The sequence below is a fragment of the Guillardia theta genome (assembly GCF_000315625.1).
Source record: "Guillardia theta CCMP2712 unplaced genomic scaffold GUITHscaffold_157, whole genome shotgun sequence".
NCBI lineage: Eukaryota > Cryptophyceae > Pyrenomonadales > Geminigeraceae > Guillardia > Guillardia theta.
Genome location: NW_005434517.1, coordinates 42,052 through 63,016, shown reverse-complemented (window position 1 = coordinate 63,016; position 20,965 = coordinate 42,052). Strand labels below are relative to the sequence as shown.

At 53.5% G+C, this 20,965-nt stretch overlaps 6 protein-coding genes across 6 annotated transcripts; 3 read left to right on the top strand and 3 right to left on the bottom strand.

The window, feature by feature from the left end:
- Window positions 1–1,308: 1,308 nt before the first annotated feature.
- On the top strand, window positions 1,309–4,782 carry GUITHDRAFT_119780 (hypothetical protein; the record flags this gene model as incomplete). The annotated part of the gene is made up of 15 exons (XM_005820962.1): window positions 1,309–1,347; window positions 1,457–1,508; window positions 1,567–1,625; window positions 1,671–1,724; window positions 1,769–1,864; window positions 2,021–2,129; window positions 2,472–2,556; window positions 2,602–2,634; window positions 2,677–2,742; window positions 2,940–2,964; window positions 3,482–3,517; window positions 4,110–4,154; window positions 4,207–4,276; window positions 4,548–4,658; window positions 4,703–4,782. The coding sequence occupies 15 exons, from the start codon at window positions 1,309–1,311 to the stop codon at window positions 4,780–4,782; spliced, it is 960 nt and encodes a 319-aa protein (XP_005821019.1).
- Window positions 4,783–4,951: 169 nt separating this feature from the next.
- GUITHDRAFT_119779 (hypothetical protein) lies at window positions 4,952–7,152 on the bottom strand (the record flags this gene model as incomplete). The annotated part of the gene is made up of 10 exons (XM_005820961.1): window positions 4,952–5,029; window positions 5,078–5,113; window positions 5,540–5,615; window positions 5,719–5,777; window positions 5,829–5,925; window positions 5,974–6,057; window positions 6,108–6,256; window positions 6,470–6,565; window positions 6,683–6,853; window positions 6,904–7,152. The coding sequence occupies 10 exons, from the start codon at window positions 7,150–7,152 to the stop codon at window positions 4,952–4,954; spliced, it is 1,095 nt and encodes a 364-aa protein (XP_005821018.1).
- A 3,016-nt stretch (window positions 7,153–10,168) lies between these two features.
- Window positions 10,169–11,143, bottom strand: GUITHDRAFT_155853 (hypothetical protein). Its single transcript, XM_005820960.1, has 4 exons — window positions 11,038–11,143; window positions 10,844–10,984; window positions 10,612–10,763; window positions 10,169–10,567 (listed from the first exon to the last, which is right to left on the bottom strand). The coding sequence occupies exons 1-4, from the start codon at window positions 11,084–11,086 to the stop codon at window positions 10,493–10,495; spliced, it is 417 nt and encodes a 138-aa protein (XP_005821017.1). The 5' UTR covers window positions 11,087–11,143; the 3' UTR covers window positions 10,169–10,492.
- Window positions 11,144–13,218: 2,075 nt separating this feature from the next.
- GUITHDRAFT_155852 (hypothetical protein) lies at window positions 13,219–13,835 on the top strand. Its single transcript, XM_005820959.1, has one exon. The coding sequence runs from the start codon at window positions 13,460–13,462 to the stop codon at window positions 13,763–13,765; it is 306 nt and encodes a 101-aa protein (XP_005821016.1). The 5' UTR covers window positions 13,219–13,459; the 3' UTR covers window positions 13,766–13,835.
- Window positions 13,836–15,623: 1,788 nt separating this feature from the next.
- On the top strand, window positions 15,624–18,267 carry GUITHDRAFT_147494 (hypothetical protein; the record flags this gene model as incomplete). The annotated part of the gene is made up of 14 exons (XM_005820958.1): window positions 15,624–16,262; window positions 16,307–16,372; window positions 16,451–16,555; window positions 16,695–16,730; window positions 16,776–16,868; window positions 16,918–17,021; window positions 17,066–17,114; window positions 17,157–17,231; window positions 17,279–17,335; window positions 17,451–17,525; window positions 17,614–17,700; window positions 17,845–17,906; window positions 17,951–18,034; window positions 18,126–18,267. The coding sequence occupies 14 exons, from the start codon at window positions 15,624–15,626 to the stop codon at window positions 18,265–18,267; spliced, it is 1,674 nt and encodes a 557-aa protein (XP_005821015.1).
- Window positions 18,268–18,501: 234 nt separating this feature from the next.
- On the bottom strand, window positions 18,502–20,459 carry GUITHDRAFT_147493 (hypothetical protein; the record flags this gene model as incomplete). Its single annotated transcript, XM_005820957.1, has 3 exons — window positions 18,502–18,891; window positions 19,184–19,381; window positions 19,803–20,459. The coding sequence occupies 3 exons, from the start codon at window positions 20,457–20,459 to the stop codon at window positions 18,502–18,504; spliced, it is 1,245 nt and encodes a 414-aa protein (XP_005821014.1).
- Between the last annotated feature and the right edge of the window lie 506 nt (window positions 20,460–20,965).

The window sequence follows — 20,965 nt, the reverse complement described above, 5'->3', positions numbered from 1 at the left end:
ATCCATGCTTCGCCCAGCTCTTGGAGGAGCTTCTACGAACAAAACTTCAACGCAAAGAAATTTCAACGCAAAGATTATCGACATGCAGCATGTTGTCAGACCGACACTTTCGATCGACTGACCTGTCCCGACCCCATTGGTTGCCTTCAGCAACACCTTGTCGTCGTCTCCTCTCGTCTCTTCAAGGCTCGCCATGCGCTTGGACAGCCAGCGATCGGTCTCTTGCCATCTTGTCTCTTCCCTCCCTCCCTCATCCTCCTCCTCCTCCTCTCCCTCCCCCGCCATCTCCGACTGCGCCCATAAATCAAACCATGATCCTGACCGGTTGTCTACCCCTGCCTCGCATACAAAAGTACCCACCCCACAAGTACCTTGTCACCAGCGGGCGCAACAAAGAGGGAAATGCTGGCAGTACGAGGGGGAAGGGAGGGAGTGAAGAGGGGGGTGGAGGGGGGACGCAAAATGAAGGAGGGGAGGAGAAGAGCAGGAATGGCGGAGGGAGAAGATCTGATTGAGCACAAGAGGAAGAAGGGGGGCAGAGGGCAGGCACGAGGAGAGAAGGGTGAGGAGGACGCTTTGTATAGAGTTGGTAGAGCGCATGAAAGTAATCTTGTTTGAGGACAGGTTGTTGCCATTTCCCCGATTCAATCATGATCTCTTCAAACTGTCGCCGTGTCATATGCACTGCAACAAGGAGCTTGTAAGAAGAGCGCGCTGAGGGAGAGGATGGGAGTACTGACCTTCTGAACGCTACACCAGTTCCTCTCTCAGTATTACTTCTCCTCCTCCTTTTCGGCAACGAAGGTTGTTGAACTAGGAGAGGCTACATGCTTCAAGTGACTCTGATGGACATCAAGGAGGGTTGTGGTGACTGGGATAGGGATGGTAACTCCCTTCGGTGTTGGAACGAAGATCAGGTTGTCAGACTGAAACGATTGAGTGTGCATTTTCTATCTCTGGAGTATGCCATGCTATGAATATTTGTCAATCCCCATGTTGCCACTTATCCTCAGCTGCTGCTGTCGTCTCGTCTCGTCTCCACCCCTCCCCTCTCCTCTCCTCTCCTCCCCTCTGGTGTCGTGTCGTCTCGCCTCGCCTCGCCTCGCCTCCTCTCCTCTCCTTGCCTCTCGTGTCGTGTCGTGTCGTGTCGTCCCTTCCCTTCGCTTCTTATTCTCTCATCTTGTTCTTCTCTTCTTCTCCCCGTTGTGGACTCCTGAGTCTTACTGGCAGCTGGGAAGGAATCACTTCAGGAACGAGCGCAGTCAGAAGGCTGGAAGGTTACCAGCCATACTGCAAGCTGCTCCTGACATGTCCACAGGGGAAGCGTATGCCAACTTACCTTGCAAGGTGAGTGAGTGAGCGAGCGAGTGCGAGAGGGAGGGAGGGAGTGAGCGAAGATCTGGGGGAGGAGGAGGACATCCATTCAGTTGATATCTTCTGTTTACTTGTCTTGCAGGTTGCTGCTGCGGTACCACGAGGAGAGCTACCACACGAGCTCAACCCTTCAGGTCCAACTCCACTTGATGCCTCGGTCAGGGTATGTGAGCTCATGCGCTGGTGCTGCAGCCCTGCCGGACTATCCTGCCTCTCGCAACGCTCCTTTCGTTCAGCTTGCGATCCTAGCGGTGAGCAGCAGCGAGTCATCGAGCTCGGCAGCTGAGACATGTCAGGCTGACGAGGCGCTGCGAGACGCAGCAAAGGAGGGGAGCAGGCAGTTTGTGCAGGTTGGGATGGAGCGGAGGAGTTGTCAACTGATAGGATGGAGCAGCCGAAAGACATCTGGGGAGAGAGCATGTTACCCAAGATTGCGGTGTGTGTTGGCAGCGGTATTGGAGCTCTAGGGGAGATCGTGGAAGCTGGAAAGGTATGAGGGTAGATGCCTAGTTGCTGCTGCTGCTGCTGCTGCTGCTGCTGCTCAGGATGATGATGAAAAAAGTGATGATCAAAGTGTTGTGCTGTAGATTATTGAGATGACGTTGGATTTGGTGACTGGGTTCTTCCCCTTGACGTATATTCATAGTTAGTCACAACCAGCCCTCGCAAGCTCTCGCCATTCTTCGTTCCCAAGGTGAAGAAAAGAGAACAGGGAGAAGGCGGCAGCGATAGAATGCGAAGTGAATTTGAGGAGGGTGAATTGGCAGAACCTGGGAGGAGGATGAAATAGAAGGGGGGGAGAGGAAAGGGTGATAAAGCCGGAGGAGGAGGAGGAGGAGGAGGAGGAGGAGGAGGAGGAGGAGGAGGAGGAGGAGGTGGTGGTGGTGGTGGTGGAGGAGGAGGAGGAGGAGGAGGAGGAGGAGGAGGAGGAGGTGGTGGTGGTGGTGGTGGTGGTGGAGGAGGGGAAGAGCTGGAGGTAGTGAAGGTAGTGGAGGTAGTGGATGTGGTTGAGGTAGTGGAGGTAGTGGAGGTAGTGGATGTGGTTGAGGTAGTGGTGGTGCAGGTTTGGCGGTCATGACGGCGTGCTGTTGGTGCAGGAGGAACGGAATCTTGCATGGAGCCTCTTGCCGTCGCCGGTTTCTCGCGCGCAAAGTCCCTGGCATGCGAGTTCAACGAGGACCCGTGAGGTTGAGACCTGCTGGGAGCAACGGGATGACGATGGCGCAGGAGCTCTGCCTCTAGACCCTTCGACGCGAGGAGGTGAGGGAGACGTTGGCGGACGAGGCTGAGGGAGGAGAGCAGATGCGGTTTTGTGATGGGGGAGGGAAGTGCCGTGCTGGTGCTTGAGGAGCTGGAGATGGCGAGAAGGTGCCTGTCCCTCCTCCTCCTCCTCTTGCTTCCTTTCCCTGCGCCTTCCCCGCGTGCTTCTTCTCTTACCTCCTCCTCTGCTGCTCCTAAGCACATCGCATCCATGGCTGGTTCACTGGCTCTTCATCAGAGGATGTTTTCCGTCCTCCCATCTGCTCCTGTCATTACCTCCTGCTGACTCGTTTGAATTTTTACAGCCGGGGAGCAAGGATTTATGCCGAGGTGAGGGAAGTTTAAGTGATATGGCAATGGCAAGGAGAAGAAGAGAAGATAGAGGAGGAGGATGAGTTAGAGAGGAAAGAAGAGGAGGAGATAGAGGAGGAGGATGAGTTAGAGAGGAGGAGAGAGAAGAAGCTAGAGGAAGAAAGCATGACCGAGCTTTCAAAAGATTCGGGGTTGGGGCTCTGGAGGCGACGCCTATCATATCACTTCTCCTCCCGAAGGTAACTTGACAGTCTCGTGGGTTTCGTAATGATTTCAATCAGATGGCGAAGGAGCTGCCAGGGTCATGAAGGTTCTTGCCCTGACTTGTTGTCACAGCCCTTAACCTCTTCTCCTCTCCTCTTCTCCTCTCCTGCTCGCCTCTCCTGCTCGCCTCTCCTGCTCGCCTCTCCTGCTTTCTCCTTCTCCCTCTTTTGTGTGTTCTCGTCAAGTTCTCTCCCTTTCCATCTCCTCCTCCCATGACAGATCTCCCTCATCTTTTCATTCTGTTCCTCCCGTTACTTCCTCTTCTCTTCAGGCTGCCATGGACATGGGCGGTGTTAGCCCTCAACAGGTGAAGTCTTCTCCTGCTCCCCTTTCCATCCCCTCTTTTCTTTCTCATCCTCTCCTGCGTTCTATTTCTCCTCTTCCTCTCTTTCTTCCTTCCTCCCTGCCTCCTGCTTCCTCCTCTCCTCCTCGCCTGACCCTTACAACTGTCCTCTACTCTCTTCTCCTCTTCCTCCTCCTCTGCTCTCCTCACCTGACAGCGCAGCTTCTGCATCCTCTTAATCTCCACTGACAGGTCGGCCACATCAACTGCCATGCCACCTCCACCCCCGTAGGAGACGCTTGCGAGGTTTTGAACTCCTTTGTCGCCTTATCTGCTCTCTCCCGCCATTCCTCTTATTCTCTCCTCCTCCTTCCTCAACCTCCTTCATTTCTTTCTCTTCCCTTTGTGCTCTCTGTCTCTTTTCCTTCCCCTTCTCTGATGTCTTTTCTTTCATCCTTATCTCTTCTCCTTCCCCATTCTCCACATCTCTCCTGCTCCCTCTCTCCCTCCCTCTGTCTTTCTGTCTCACTCTCCCTCCTCTTCCCCTTCTCCCACCATCTCCACTTCCTCCTCCCCCCTGTCTCTCTTTCCTCATCCTCAACCTGCTGCCCCTCAGGCTCGAGCAATCGCAAAGACGTTTGCGGGTTGCAACGACCTCGTCGTAAGTTTGCGTCCAGCTGGGGTTCAGAGGATGATTCTGAAGTTTCCTTCAGCTCACGTCCGTCAAAGGAGCTCTCGGACATCTGCTTGGCGCTGCTGGGGCAGTGGAGGCAGCAGCGACAGGTGGAACAGGAAGAGGAAGAGGAAGAGGAAGAGGCAGAGGAAGAGAGTGGGAGTGGTTGAGAGGTAGAGGAAGAGAGAGGGGGAAGGGGAGGGGGAGAGGGAGATCATGATGGCCATTTATGCTGATTGTGGGGAAGATTAGGAAGAGAAGGAGGAGGAGGAGGAGGAGGAGGAGGAGGAGGAGGAGGAGGAGGAGGAGGAGGAGGAGGAGGAGGAGGAGGAGGAGGAGGAGGAGGAGTTGGTAGCGCAGGTGGTGCTAAGATAACTTCAGTTCTTGCTGTCTACCACCAAAAGATCCCACCAACCGCCAACCTCGACCAGCGATCAACTGACATCCCGATCGAGCTGAGAATCGCCCAGCAGACGGTGCAAGACGCCCCAGGTGGACCCAGCTCCTACTCCAGCTGACTTGCTGACATGTCACAGGACTAGAGGTCGCCCTGTCAAACTCGTTCGGCTTCGGCGGCGTCAACGCCTGCCTGCTAGTCTCCAGCATGCGCGAGTGATCGAGCCCTTCCTGGATGAGCTGAGAAAGAAAATCAGTCAACGGATGTCTAACACGCCTAGCTTCAGTGCCCTCCCTTCCTCTTCCTTCTCCTTCTCCCCCTTCCTGCCTCCTGCTCTCCTTTCCCAGCACATCCCCCTCTGGCCTACCTCCGACCTCTTGCCGCTCCGTCATTCCTCAAAGAGTGTGCGAGTGAGCGTCCTGAACTCTTCATCTTCATAGATGTGGCAGCCCAATGCTACCATCACCTGAGAAATGTCAAAGCCTGCTGGGCTCTCAGCTGGGGTCAGACGTACCTGTTCAAACTCTTGGCTGGTGATCTTGGCGTCGGCCTGAGCCAAATTTCTCCACCCGACGCCTCCCTGATGCGAAAATGACGAGCAGTAGAGAAATGGAGCGCGAGGGAGTGATGGTGGGGCAGAAGACAATACGACTTGAAAAAAACTATTGCGATTGATGTAGTGATGATCATATTGTTGTTGATAATGATGGAGATGATGATGATGGAGATGACGAGGAAGAGGTAAAAGACAAGTAGTAGTAGTAGTGGTAGTAGTAGTAGTAGTAGGAGGAGGGGGAGGATAACATGCTTGGCAATGTGCAGTAATCTTTCTGACCTTGCTCGATGGAAGAAATGCCATGTTGTTCCGAAAGTCTCTAGCCTGCAGACATTGAGGAAGAGGAGAAGCAGGTGGAGGTGGAGGAAGGAGGAGGAGGAGGAGGAGGAGGAGGAGGAGGAGGAGGAGGAGGAAGAGTACCTCATGCTTGAGGAGCGACACAAACAAACCAACAAGATGCTCCTGTTCGTCATCTCTCACAACCTTCGTTCCCTGCCTGCAAGAGCTGAAAGTCAAGACGAGGAGGAGGAGGAGGAGGAGGAGGAGGAGGAGGAGGAGGAGGAGGAGAGAATGGTTGTGGTGGAGTACGAGGAGCCGACCTTGACGTGTAGTCAAACAACTTCCTGAATTTATCGACCTTCATCGCCTTGAAAAGTTCCTGAGACCATAGCGATGAGAATGTGGCTGAACTTTCGGCCGACGGCATCACCTGGACTTCTAGCTTGCCGTCGGATCCTGGCCCAATCCTGCTGAACAGATCCGCTATGATCTTTCTCCTCCTCGCATTCAAGGGCGCCTGCTGAGGTCTATTTTGCGATGAGTTTCAAATCTGCTGCGCCGATTTCATCCCTGACCTTGATTGGTCCTCAAACTTGAGGTCATCCTCGAAATACACGCCCCTCTTCGCAAACTTCTCTTGTCCCTGCCATGCTTGTTCTCTGCCATAACGATCAACAGCGCAACATCGTTGCTATCACTGGTGACTCACATGGCCTGGGCTATCGGCCATGGGGGATACACTTGCACCCTGTCCACATCGATCCTCTCGTGCCCTCTCGCATGATCTCGCATGTCTGCCCTCCTCTCACGGAACTCGACGATGGGACCGACACAATCAGGTCCAACCTTGACAACCCCCTGAGAAAAATCATCACCATCATCATCACCGTCGTCACCATCGTTGTTCTCCTTCATGTCGTCATTCTCATCCAATGCATCATCATCATCATCACCATCATCATCATAGGCAGCAGCAGCGGCTTCACTATCATAATCATGTAGCTGCCATCATCATTTCTTAATTTTGCCACTCAATATTTTCATCATCTCTTCCTTGCATTCCATCACAACCTTAGGAAGGGGACGGCTGGGTCCGTTCTGCAGATGATACCTCTGCTTGAACACTGACCATGGTCCAGCTCTAGCTGGTATGACACTCTCCCACACCTGTACAATCATTCAATCTCACTTCCCCCCCCCTCCGTTCCTTCTCCCATTCCTTTCTCCTCCTCGCTCCTGTTCCTCGCCCCCTCTTCCTCCTCGCTTCTGTTCCACTTTCCAGACCTGCTGCTTGTCTGAGTGCAAACCGTAGATTCCCTGCTGCGGCTTCACTGCGCTCCTGTGATGGATCAACGGGGAGGAGGCTTGAGCGCCTGGCCCAGCAGAAGGCAAGAGGTTCTCTTCCTCCCTCCTCCAGTAGTCCCGGGGGACTCCAAAGTAAGGGCCCCGAGCAACCTTGAGGCGAATATGGTCAGGTCATAGGAAGCAAGGACTGACCATCGTACCTTCCTTCCGTTGTCCTTGTACATATCGCCAACGAGAGCATACCCTCCTGGGCGCCATACTGGATGCTGCTGCTTGTGATCCGCTTGAGCATGCCTCTTCTTGTCAGCCCCATGCTTCATCACAGGCTTAGCTTCTTCCCGATGCTCCAGCACCTGCCGCACGCTCCCCCCCTTCTCAACAGGCTTGTGCATGGACTCCAAGTGGGAGGATCCTCCTTTACGTCCTCCTCCAGGAGATTGGGCGAGCATTGGGATGGCTTCTTGCAGGAAAGTGGAGGATAGTTATCCTTGAAAACTATCCACTTGCACGACTGCTCTCCTCTCCTCAAACGCCGCCGCCAGCATGGACAACACTCATGGAGCCATCAGGCTGCAAGGAACTTTTCGAACCATTCAGCATATCTGAGTCCTCAACGTCCTCCTTCTCCTCTCTCAGCATCCGTTCACCTTCTCCTCCTCTCCCTCTCTCCTGCTCCCCATTTCGCTCCCCGACGGCCGTTAATACGATTGCCCCTCGTCCCCTCATTCACGAACATATATCAAGTCCGCCTCGCTGATATAATGAGGCGGGCTTGTTATCATTTTGAGTAAAATGTTTGACCACAAAGAGTAACTGTCCCCACCCCACCCTACTCTCCGACCGTATAGTACCCCTTCTCGAGCACAACCAATACAATGGATCCCATGAAAGGAGATCGAGGAGGAACGAGGGAGGAGAGGGGAGTGGGAGGAGGTGGTTGGGTTGCGACAAGGAACCATGCAGGAGAGGAAGAAGAAGAAGATGATGAGGGAATGTTGTATGCAGGAAGTAGGAAACGGATGATTGTTTTCCGCCCTGATAAGCTTATTCCATGCAAATCAACAAAGTGAAGTACAGATTGGACTAACTCAATCTTTCTTTGCAGGCTGATCAAAGATTGAAGCAAACAGTCCTCGGCATGTTGTATGAGGACTCAGATCAAACACGCTCGTTCCATTCGGATTTCAAGACCTCGGAATCTTGGGCCAAGAATCTTGTAGCAGCAGAAGAGCAACTTGGTAGGCTTGTCAAGCATCAAGTTGTTGGAATGACTTGTCTGCAGGACACCTGCACGATCGTGTGATCGAGCAGTACGTCAAGTCTATCAACACCGCATTACTTCCCAGGTGCGATGGCCCACCTGTCCTCTTGTCCCCACAAACATTGTCTGATGACTGGTAGGGTGGGGATACCCGAGCGAATCAGCTCGCTAGATCAATGCACTCCCAACATGTTCATCGCCGTCGTTGAGGCCATGCTCCATCTTGAGGTCCCCGGGCTCAACCGCAACCCCGTGACGGAGGACGACGACAGGCACAACACGCGGGCCCTGCTCTTCTTTCTGGGAGAGGCAAGCTCAGGTACGTTGCGTGTTAAGTCTGACGTGGCCCGCAGGTGATAGGAGCGAGTCTGGACCACATCTCTGCCGACCACATCTGCATGGGGAGAATCACGGCACTGAGTAAGCAGATAGACCCCAGAGCGAGCAGAGGCTGACGTACTTCAGGCAACCTCATCGACATCGTCATGACGCTTTCGGACATCGTCCTTGCTGCAGAGCCAGAGAGCATGCGGGGAGAGGAGATGCGAGCAGATACGCGCTTGAACCTAGGTCAGGTGAGGAGGAACAGGTCAGGGCACAAGAGCAAGATGAGAGCAGGGAGGCGGGACAAGAGAGAAGCGGCGAAGGGAAGGAACAAGCCCGTGCCCCTGCTCGGAGGGATTGAAGATTGGAACCGCGCCGATAAGTTTGCAAGCCTGAAGAGCACCTGGACTGAGGAGCAACTCAACAAGCGGTATGGACATCAACGTGGTTGTTGTGCCTGATAGTGCAAGAGCCATGGATCACTTTCTTGTCATGTCTACAACATAACACCTTGTGATCTTGTGATTGAAGTTGTGACAGGATGCTGAATGGGCCGGGAAGAAACACTGCGAAGAGAGCGATGGAGCGACGATCGTCGGACGGGTAAGCAACTCTGAGAGCATGGGCGAGCAGGAGCATGACAGCACTCGCAGGAGTGCAAGGGTCCTCAGATCCTTGCAGAACGATGTCTACCATGCCATGGTAGAGGTCGAGTCTACACCAGGGCTGGAGCTCAAGGAAGCGAGCCCAATCTCCCTCCAGGGATCTCTTTGTGGATTCATCACTAAGAATGGAGAATTCATCTCCTTCTCCGAGAGGAGGGATGGGAAGGGCCTGAGGGAAGCGGAGGGGGAGGGTCACGATATGGAGTACTCCAGGGCCAAGGACGTCTTATCAAGGTCTGCTACACTTCCAGTTTGCTTTTGCTGATGGCGGAGACGTTTCAGAAGAAAGCAAAACCAGAATACAAGCTCATTTCGACGATATGAAAACCAGCGATATGAAGCGGGCGAGAACAACTTGGAAGCTGAGGTCAGTGAGGGAGCGACAAGTTTTGACAAGGTGTAAAGTGGGTCAGCAGGTTGTCATGGGTCAAACTCCAGCGGATGTGATGAGGAAAGGTGAAGATAACTTGAAGTCTCCAAGGAATGCTGACATGTTGCGTGTAGCTTGCAGCAAGAGTTTCAACGTCGCGCAAAGAGAGAAACAGTGATTGAAAGCTTGACATATCCCAACGTCCCTGAGTACTTGCTGTCCCCGTCTCAGGTCCCAGCAGCAAATCAAGACGATGATGGTGGAGATGAGGGATACGATGAGGAGCAGGTGGATGGACGTTGTTCACAGGTGTTGATTGCTAGAGAGGATGCGAAGAGGTTTGGGGTTGAGCCTTCGCTGCAGGGAGTTCATACACACGAGACGGCACGTGATGGCAAGAATGAAGACGGCTGATGAGGTTTCTGACCAGAACGCTCTTCTAGCTCCCTGCTCCCTGCTCCCTGCTCCCTGCTCCCTGCTCCCTGCTCCCTGCTCCCATTTTCTTTTTGTTGTCCTTGTTTCCCTCTCCATCACATTTTCCCTCGCCTTGACTCTCCTCGTTCTCCGCCTTTATGCACTTACTCGGCCTCGTCAGGTTCGGCGCATCGCCAAGGCAGACTTCGAGGCGCAGATGCGATACCAGCAGGCAAGCATCCTGGCGAGCCAAGAAGACATCATGAGGCAAGGAGACGGCAGAGAGGGAGGACGATGGTGACGAGAATCTACAGGTTTGCTGCCAGCGAGTTCAGAATGTTCAAAGACAAGATCAACAAGCATGTGACGGAGGTGAGGAGCAGATCGAGCCGAAAGGAGATGACTTTCTTGATTCTCAAAACTCTCAGGTTACTCATCGTAAACGAGAAGCATTCATCCAGGCAGACAAGGTGATTCTGACATCAGCCTGTCCTTCTTCGCTCCTACGTTGCTATCTCTCTGTCCTGCGTGTCTGACGTGTCCCTGATCTCCCCCTCCTCCTCCTCTCGTGTCGCGTGACTTCTCCCGCAGATGAGGAGGACAAAGCTCGACGCTCTTCGAGGCGCATGGCGAGACATCCAGCTGGAGCTAGACAGTCACCTCCATCGACTGTGAGCACGAGGAGACTTGTTGGGGCCGACCTGACATGCTGCTGCTGCAGGGCCTGGGAGCATGTCGAGTCGAGCGCGTGATCTCTAGCTCATCTGAATCTGCACGGGGGCATTGACGCTTCCTCCTCGCTTCTTGATCTCCCTCGCTTCCTGCATGGCCTTTCGGCTCCTCAGTGCGAGTAAACTATGTCGAGCAAACTCACCGCGCACGGGAAGCAGCAGGCGCAAGCGAAGCAGTCTCCTGACATACTGCCCTGGATGCTGAACGCGTCTCGGATCTGCTTCCTCCAGTACATGCCCATGCAAGGGAACATGGCGCAGAGCAGGCTGTTGATGAGCATGGCTGTATCCCTCTCTGCCAACCTCTCAGCTTCACCGTCCAGCCTCCCTTCCACCTATAGCTCATCCTCTTCCTGCCTCCCTCCCATAGCTCACCCGAGCATCCGCAGTCCCTCGAGACCCTCCACAACCTCCTCGTCGGGATGTTACAGCTCGGTCTTCCTCCGTTCATGTCAACACTGTTGTTTACCGACATCAAGCACACGGTTGCGCCGCACAGAACAGTCCCGTTCATCACTGATCAAGGTCAATGTGAGAACAGCAGCAGTCAAGTATCAGGTCAGACATACTGGTTTCGAAGTCGTCCCAGCAAGAGAACAACCCTGTCGACCAAGACATGCTGCTACCTCACACTTACCGCTCCTCTCTCCTCTCCATCATCGAGCATCAGGATCTCTTGTCATCTGCACAGTGTCGTCAGGTCAGTCAGTTTCAGTCACTCGGATCTGAGAGCTCTAACTTTCTCAATGAATTCTCCTTCCATATCTGCCTGCTCCTCGGCTCAATCACCGGGGCTTGGTAGACACTATGCTTTTTGAACCCTCAGGCATGACTCAAGAATTCTTTCAGGTTGTTGTGAGCCTGCTGACTATCGGGGGCTTTAGATCTCATCCTACTAAGTTCCCTAAATCATGCCCTGCCCCCGAGTGGCACAAGCTGCTCAAGTTCCTGCTCTTCACTGCACCTTGCTTCAAGTTCATGTTTCCCGAGTCCTGGCAGCCGCCCCCGCCACCGCAGGCTGGGGCCGGTGCCGCCGGGATCAATCAACGGCAGGTCCTACAGGCCTACTTTTATCTCATTCGAGGACGACGGTCTGAGTACGGTGACTCCCTTTACTCAAAGTTAAGTTAATCCACTGAGTGACCGGGGGGCCGTATGGTAACCGGCCGCCAGTAGTACCGTAGTACGTGAACTGTACTGTCACGCGCCGGAGGCCGCCGGAGGCCGCCGGGCCGCCCGGCGGCGCACCGGGCTCTGAGCCTGGATCGGGCACCCGGTTCGTCGGACTCCGGGGCTCAGGACCCGGGCCGCCTGAGTGACGGCCGCGCCGTGCGCTACGGCGGGGCCCGGCCCGGCGTACTAGCCCGGCCAGCCGGACCGGTTCGGGCACTCACTACTGTCAGTTTTTCCTCCCACTGATTTTAACTTAACTTTGAGTAAACGATGCCACGGCTCGGAGCCCCGTCGGACGTGCGGGCAAACTTTTACTCAAAAAGTTAGTTAGCAGTTCGGTAGTAAAATTCAGTAGTAAAATCAGAAAGGGGGGGGGGGGGGGTTGGCCCGCAGGCTAGGGGTACTGAATGAATACCTTACAGGGTGGTACTGGAGTACTAGAGGTAAGTTGAGCGAACGCTCGGGAGCTGACATCGGCTCGATCCGAGATGAGATGCCTGAGGGGGGCGCGAGGAGAGGAGATGAGTAATATATTTGGAGCGATGAGTAAAGAGATTTGTACCAGTGGCCTTCTGACCCCGTATTGCCTTCCAGGTGTTCCTCGCTTGTTTTTTTTAACCCCTCGTACCCAACTTCTTTACGACGACGCATCTCTAATATAGTTATAATCTAAAACTATATAGGTTTATATTTAATGTTTTAGCTGTTGGTGGCCCATGAGCATCAAAGAGGACGCGCCTCGTGATTGCTGGCATCTTCCTGTCTCGAAGCACCCGTACTTTTTGTTATGAAATAATAGGGTGATTGGGGTAGTTCAGACGTGATCATTCGGCCGGCCTCGGACGGCGGTCGTCAGCTGCTGACATCGCCCCTGATGCAGCTACAGGGTCGCAATGAGGGATGGCCCGCGCTCGACACATCCATACCAACGATTGGCTACCCTACCCCCTCATTCCTTCGGGCTGTTTTCAGACTCCGACCTGCAACTCTTGTTTCGAAGGTAGGCGATTGTACAATAAGCTCTCAATGCAGAAATCGATCAGCTTGGAAGCAATGGAAGTATCAACCTAACATTTCACCCTGTCACCGCAATCCCCTGCACCCCTCCTCCACCCTGACCCACGCCCTTCCAGAACTGCAGTCGGTATCCCGGTGGGACCATCATGGCTTGGCTATAGGTACAAACCAGGGACAGATGGATGGGTAGGGTGGGTGATTCCTAGGATAGTGGTCTCCCAGATACAGATAGATATGTGCTAACAAGGGTGGTCGCAGAATACCAGGTAGGGGTCATCTCTTGTCGATGAAGCGTCTAAAAGTCCAAAGGATGCGATCTTTGGATACTGATTATACATCTATATTGTCATTGTAATTTGCTTTATAAACGTTTTATAAAATTAAAAGGGATTTGAAACCTGAGGGCTTTACACGCACACGGCGCATAAATATCGGAAACCTCTCTTTTCGGAGAGTCATTACAACATCGTTAGTCATCACGAACAGACTGACTGTCATCATCGTCAGCAGCTGACTCCGTGCCTGTATGCACGTAAAACTGCTCCTCACCCGTCTACATCATTGTACAGTCTGCCGGAACACAACAATTTGCCTCTGCCTACACCTTGTGTTTCACCTTTCATTCCTACACACATCTCATACCTTACCTGCATCTGTTCACAAAGCTTCTTGAAAGGAAAGAACAATCCAAGTTTGTTGCATTCATCGCAAGTCCTTCATTTTTTGTAAGCAACGCCCTTCTTCTCATCAGCCCCTAGGACCTGGAGTCAACCAACATCGTATCAAGCAAAACTGAACGCAATGCCCGAATCCACAGAAATTGAAACGAGAAGTTTTCAAACAACGTCAACCCTTCAGCACGACAAATGCAGTCCAGAGAGCGTGGAGCAGTCCTGCAGCTCGTGGTCAAACAACGACTCGGAGTATACATTTGGGATGCACCAGCCATTCAACGACAACAGTGCCTCTGCCTGCGATCTTGAGTTCTCAATTGAGTTCGAGAAGAACCTACAGTCGTTCGTTGGAAACAAGAAGTCCCACTTTGGAGAGTGCGGACCATGGGCGGGCAAGACTGACAAGAGCGAGAAGTGGCGAGATTTGCTTTGAATAGTGTATACTCAATTCATATTCTTTAGTGGACATAACATGTTCTGTAAATAAACTGTTTCATGGCATTATCTGTTGAATTACGACAATGGGTCGAGCAAGGTGGTTGAAACCATGGTTGCTGCTTACATTCAGGACAGCTTTATTCGGTCAGTTGCACTTTGTTGGAAAATCAACAAATCTAAACGCACGTCTATATTCTCCGTGCCTTGGATATTTGAAAGCTTAGACTATAACAACAATACTCAAGCCCGCATGTTTGCATCCTTCGTACCATGGATATTTGAAAGCTTACGGCAAGGTCGAACATGTCAAGACACTTGAGTTTGTCGACAGTCTGTGTGCAGTCCAGCATGAATCGCAGGCGACAGCTAGTTCCACGGTCTCCTCAGGCTCCTAGTCCAGCCGCTGCACTTCCACCGTGCCCCACCAGACCTGCTCTTAATGGACCAGGTACGGTTACTGGCCACCTTGAACCTTTACCCCCGCCCCCAGCGACGTCTCATTCGAATGTGTGCTTCAGTCTACCCATTAGCGGTGTGGCGCTACCTTTTCCTTCAGATCAAGGGACTATATCACCATCGGAACATTTCTTCAACCACCGCTCAACTAGAACGCTGCTGTTTCCGTCCCCCCAAACCCTGGTCGTTGGAATCCGAAAATCTATGGACATGCGCTGCCTGCCTCTTTGGACTCTGATCCTATGTGTTCCACATGTTCCATCAATATGTGCACGTATCAGACTGCTGTTAAAGCGTTTTGTGCAGAATCCGATCTAAGCTAAATGTTTCCTTCTTACTGGATACAGGATCACAGGTCCACATAATAAACGATCCCTCGCTCCTTCACAACTCTGCCCTGGCGTCACCTCAGGCTGTCGTCGCTGGGATTGGAGGACTCACGAAGGTTCATGCTAGAGGCAACCTGGGAGCGTACATTTATACTCTTACAGGACAAACACAATTCTTCAAGTGTACTACTCAGGTACTGTGTGCACCTGACTTTGGTTCAAACCTGTTTTCGCCTCAAACTTTATTCCGCCGTCGTTTTAGATACAAGATTATGCAAGATCTTAAAATCTTTCATCATCATAGTGGATTCGCATTCTTACGAATTGTGAAGTGGATCCGGCACAAATGATTCAGCATTCCTCTGCTATCCGTACGATGCCGGCCACGATCACCGAGCCCAACGTGCTGATTACGACATTTTACGCACGCAAGCTTCCGAGGACCGCGGCGCGAGGACTAGGACATCAGCCTGCCCATCATTGAATTCTCCCTCAACCATGCACGTCGCAAAGAGACAGGGTTGTCTGCCTTTCAAGTCGAATACGGGCTGAACCCTGGATCTACCCCTGATCTGAACCTCTCTCAGGTGGCTCCCATCGTACGGACGACAGTGGAACATATCCATGCCAACGAAAGTCTCGCTCGAGATCAGTTAACCAAACCGTCAAGCTTCGGGGTGTGACGACTTGGGTTTCACATCCTAGCATTCAGTCTACCTCTCATGTGCTCCTGGATCCTTGTTTCGTGTGTGTTAAACTCGGTCTTGAGCAAAGACTGTCTTGTTGCAGCTAAGGCGATATGATGTCTGCAAGACGTTGGCATGGTACAAGTCTACCAAACACCCACTCCCGCACTCTATGCTATGCTCTGTGCTTGGCATTGCCGGAACAGCTTCTGCTTTTCTATGACTGTCGCGAGGTTTTTGTGCAGGGGTGCCGTCTTTCCAGTGGGGGTAGGGTAGTCAAAAAAAGGGACTTCCACCCGGTTTGGTGATAGTATAATTAGGGTAGGGGTGTCTACTGCCTGTGGCCGAAGGGAAGGTGGGGTAGAACGGGGCAGGATAGGCAATGGTCGCATGGGCATGGCGGGTAACGACGTGGTTGGCGCTGATGCTGACGGCATGGGCGGGAGAAGAAAGAGGAGGGCTGCGAGGAGCTGGACGAGCAGGATGCCTCGCCCATGCTGGTGTTGTGCCAAGAGGGTTGAGACAGTCGCATGACGATGCAAGTGGAACAAGTCCCTTTCGTGTTGTTACCCTCCCCGTCTCGAGGGGTTTGCAGAATGAGGTCGTAGGATCTATAGCAGCCCCCATCAGGAGAGAGAGCTATGAACATGCTGGAAGGTCTTACGAGGAGAGGAGGATGAGACATCTGGGAGCGGAACTCGACAGCGAGAAAGATGACGAAGGGGACGGAGGGGACGGGGAGTCCAAGGACGCTGACGCGAAGCGGAGGGAACGAAGGCTGCATGGGATTGATGCTGTGAAGCGTGCATTGGCGGGAGAGGACGATCTCTACTCGCTCCTTGGTCTTGGAGAGAGAAGGTGGCAAGCAGGAGAAGATGAACTAAAAAAGGCCTACCATCGAACGTCGCTGCTGTGCCATCCGGATAAAGTTGTCAGGCATGGACTCGGCAGTGTGGAGGCTGCAGATGAGGCGTACAAGCGCATCAATAGAGCGTACCAGATTCTCAGCGACAAGAGCAAGGTCAACCCCTCTCGTGCCCGTGACTTTCACTGATATCTGGTCAGCGCATGGGCTATGATGCCGTTGACACGTGCACGGATCATTTGCCGACAGAAGAGGAGATCAACGAGGTTCTATCACTCTCTGCCGATTGCTCATATGGGGATTCATGTTGTTGTTACCTTGACTTGTCCTCTTCTTGCATGCAGGGAGGGTTCTTCCCTGTTATGTCCCACTACTTTGAGGTGAACGCTAGATGGTCCACCAACCCACACGTGCCAGGCCTTGGAGACGAGAACACAACATGGGCAGAGGTGATTCTTGACAGCTGTGTGATGTGAGAGTAAGAGGGGGCGAGAATCATGAGATGTGTTGATGCTCTGATAAATACAGCGCGAGGGATGTCTGGCCCATGTGCCGCATGTTTGTATATGGAAATCACGATGTTGGCAGGTTGAAAAGTTCTACAACTTCTGGGAGAACTTCCAGGTTTGCAGTGCGACTCGTATGTGTTGGAGATGATGCGGTCGACAGACATGGCGAGATTTCACCTTCCAGGCTGATGAGAAGCTCGAAAGTGCACAGAATAGGTGGGAGCGAAGAGCGATGATCAAGGATCACGACAAGGTGGGAAAGAGTGATGATGGTACGTCAATGAGATGAAATCTTCTTCCAGGAGATCAAGATGAAGAGGATAGAGGAGGCCAATCGCATACAGAGTCTTGTCCGGATGGCAAAGGCGCATGACCCTCGGATCGCGGAAAGAGAGAGGATGAAGAAGTGCTGCGAAACTTGGCGGAGACAGGCATCTCAAGATGGCGCAGGTTGGAGAAGGAGCGGAAGAAGGCGATGCGACAAGCGATGAAGCTCAAGGTACCGGATCTCACCTCCTTGCTGTGTGACGTGTCGGGGCAGGAGCAGCCGGTCAACAACCAGGACACGGAGAAGGAGAAGGAGGAGAAGGAGCAGTTGGCTGAAAGAGAAGAGAAGGTTTCTAGGAGCCGATGGATGTGTCAATGTCTGAGGAATTTTGTCAGGTGAAAGCAAAGCAAGCCTACAAGGAGAACAAATTCCATGCACGGAAGGCACGTCAGGTCGGTTTTCTTGCTCTTTTCGCCCTAAATCTTTCATTTCTCCGCCTCACTTCTCCCTGCTCTCGTTTCTCCTCCTGCAGCCGCTGTTGGGACACCATCTGACAGTGGCATGCAGGCGATGAGACAGATCTCCAAGGAGATCTGCGATGACGGTGATGTACCAGGACTGAACATGGAGGAGCTGTTACAGGTTCCCTTCCTCCTCCACCACGTTCCCTCTCCTCATCCGCCGCGTTCCCTCGCCTCCTCTTCATCCCTGTGACCCCCTCCGTCGCCAGGACTCTGATCCCAACGCTCTACGAGTGCTGGCTAGCGACTTAGGGAGGATCTTGCAAGGGCAGGAAGCTCTTCTCTGGCAATGCAAGGTAGCGTCAGCCCCCCTCCTCGCTCCCCTCGTCCCCCCCTCTCTGCTTCCCTATCTTTGATGCAGGCCCTTCTACTTCTCCTCCCCTTCTTCTCTTCCTCGCTTGGCTTTCCTTCCTTGTCTCCTCATGTTCGGATGCCTCCAGGCTTCGGGAGAGTCCTTGTGCCTCAACCGTATTCGCGATCCCTCCTGCGACGACCTGCTGCAGTAGGAAGCGTGTGCTGCTCGTACTCCAGTCACCCCCTGCCCAGGAACCAGGAGAGAGTGAAGAAGGAGGATCTGCTAGATGAAGACTACTGCCAACTAACGGGGGAGGGAAAGGACAAGAAGGAGAGGTACGGGGAAAGAGGTGCAGGGAGGAGGGAGAAGACGAGGAGAAGGGGAAGAGGAGAAGGAGAGTGGAAGTGGGTATGACTTTAGTTTCAGATGTGCTCTTGCTCTCGATGTGCTGAAAGAGGCAGCGAAACTTCTATCGGAGGAGAAAGAAACGATGCATCGAGCGGCAGAGAGAGCGTCAGTTCTTTTCAACATCACCCCAGATACCTTCGTCGTCAACAGCTCGACTTGACGACGCCGGTGGCAGGGACTTGATAGTTGTCAAAAGATCATCATCGTGCTTGTGATCATCATGAATCATAAAGTCTGTCTGCTCGTTTCCTTCTCTTTACTCCTCCACCGCTGCCATCCCTCCACCATATATCCTCGCCTCCTTGGCCCCCTTCCTCTTAACGTTTCTCACTACCACTCCTCCCTCCCTCCCTCCTCCCTCGCTCCACTCCGCCCGGCCGTCTCCTCCCCTTGTTCACTCTCCTGTCGGCATGATTCGCTGCATCAGCAGCTTCACTGCCTTGGCCTCCACGGGGAGGAGCCGCAGGACGTTCCTCGCCTTGTCAGCTGGGAACTTGATCACTGCCATGCCGCAGATGAAGCGAGAAGTGACGTCGACGAAGACCTCCGGGCCGGCTTCCTGCCGGAGGGCCTGGAGGTCCGGGTGGAACATGCGGTCAAGTCGGTCGGTTGCTACCTCGAGCATGCGATCAAGTGCGAGTCTGACGGGCATGTTGAGTAGCCATGGGATGCGATCCCTGGTAACGGGGAGGTCGCAGTGAGAGCAGCAGTACGGGACGATGATGGAGGAGGAGGAGGAGGAGGAGGAGGAGGAGGAGGAGGAGGAGGAGGAGGAGAAGGGAACCTTCGGGATAAATATGTTAGATCACTCCTGCCCACGTGAAGATGAGGGAAACACGAAGAGCAGGGGGAGCAGATCAAAGTAGAAAGGACGAGAAAGAAACTAGAATGAGGAGGAGGAAGAGGAGTAGTAGGAGCAGGAGGAGCAGGAGGTAGAGGAAGAGAATGAGGAGGAGGTACGGGAAGAGCAGGAGCAGGAGGAGTCAGCAGCAGCAGCAGCACCAACACCACCACCACCACCACAACCACAACCACCACCACCACAACCACCACCACCAGCAGCAGCAGGGAGTCACCTTGCTCCGTGTCAGGTTGCAAGCTTGGATGATGTGCTGGTCGTGCATGCGCAAGAAGATCGGAAGAGCCTCGCCATGCGCAACTGCCTGAGCAGCGACAGACCAGAAGACGATGGCAATGTGCTTGAAGAGAAGACGAGCGAGCACAGGAGGACGAGCGAGGGCCAGGATGATAGCCGAAAGATGCTCCTGCTCCATCTGCCGAAAGATGTGTCAGCGAGTCAGGAAAGAGAAGAGAAGAGAAGAGATGAGAAGAGAAGAGAAGAGAAGAAAGAGAGCCATGGAAAAGGAAAGGGCGGGGGGGGGGGAAGGGGAGAGGGGAGGAGGAGTCCGAACGCAAGGATGTCAAAAGAGACCAGCCAGGGGCATAGGATGATAGATAAGAAGACAAGGATAGGTGAGGATGACAACGATGGCAAGTAAGAAAGAGTAAAGGATGTAAATTTTGCGAACGTGGTGGTCAGATAGTGATGTTGTGAGGAGATGAAGTGAAGGAAAGAAGTCGAAGAGCAGGAGCAAATGATGCAAGAGCAAGAGCGGGAGCGGGAGCGGATGCAGGAGCAGGAGCAGGAGCAGGAGCAGGAGCAGGAGCAGGAGCAGGAGCAGCAGGACAAGTCACCTTATATCCCAACACAGAGAAAGATTGTAAACAAGTCCAAACATGTTCAATGCCTTTCACCGAACGAGGTTTCGCTGCTTTAGTCTCGCCGTCTGTCCCCTCTGTGGTTTCTCCATCGTCCTTCTCTACCTTGCCATCCTCAACTCTTCCCTCGCCGTCCTGCTGTACCTCCTCGTCTGTCTCGCTTCCGCCCTCCTTCCCTGCTCGTTCTCCCGCCTCCTCTCCTTCATCCTTCTCATCCTCCTGCTCTTGATCGGGAGGAGCATCTGAGGGAATGCTGATGTACTCAATGACTCTCTTCAAGATCTTGTCGCACAAGTTTCTCAGCCAATCGGGTGAAACCAGGCTGGAGAGCTCTGCTCCTCCCTCCTTCTCCTCCTCCTCCGTTTCATCGTTGCCCCCTCGCTCCCTCCCTTCCCTTCCCTCCCTCCCCTCCTTCTCGTCTCTTCCTGCCTTCCTCCAGCTTGAACTGTCATCTTCCTTCTCTCGCTGGAGATCCTGACCTGTCTCGTTTCCGTCCATACACTCGACATTTCTCCTTCTATCCCATCGTTCTCCCTTCCTCCACAACTCAGGAGGAGGAGGAGGAGGAGGAGGAGAGCGCGAGAACAAGAAGCTGAGAGACTCCAGCAGACAGCACAAGTGGCGCAGGCTCATCTGATCGAGCGCCGCCTCCTCCTCGAGCCGCTCCAGCGATCGCAGCACACAGGAGGCAACAGGAGGAGGGAGCGGGGCGGTGAGACCTGCAGAAGGGTCGGAGGGGTTGGAAGAGTAGACGATGGAAAGAGTTTCAACAATCTGTCAGGATTAGTCAGGACCAAGTATAGGGCTCGAGAGGAGCAGGAGGAGCAGGAGCAGGAGCAGGAGCAGGAGGATGAAATAAAGGAAGAGCAAGAGAAAGGAGAGAGGAGAGGAAAGAGAAAGGAAGGAGAATGGGCATGAGGGGGCAACAAGGGAGGGAGTTTTGAAGTAAGGCAGGGAGGCAGAGAAGGTGGGAGGGCGGGTGGGTGGCAGGCAGGCAGGCAGGCAGGCAGGCAGGCAGGCAGAAGATAGCGCGATGCGTGCCTGAGCGATATCGATGTCCGAGAGAGCAGAAAAGGTGAGAGGGTCTGTGACGGCCTCGCAGAGACGGGGGAGGAGGAGGAGGGAATAATTTTGCGCTG

Coding starts and splice junctions, on each gene's coding strand:
- GUITHDRAFT_155853 (XM_005820960.1), bottom strand. CDS start 11,086: ATGTCTTGGTCGACAGGGTTGTTCTCTTGCTGGGACGACTTCGAAACC. Junction 10,985..11,037: donor CTGGGACGACTTCGAAACCA/GTATGTCTGACC, acceptor GACCTTGATCAG/TGATGAACGGGACTGTTCTG. Junction 10,568..10,611: donor CCTGCTGCTTCCCGTGCGCG/GTGAGTTTGCTC, acceptor AGGAGCCGAAAG/GCCATGCAGGAAGCGAGGGA.
- GUITHDRAFT_155852 (XM_005820959.1), top strand. CDS start 13,460: ATGCCCGAATCCACAGAAATTGAAACGAGAAGTTTTCAAACAACGTCA.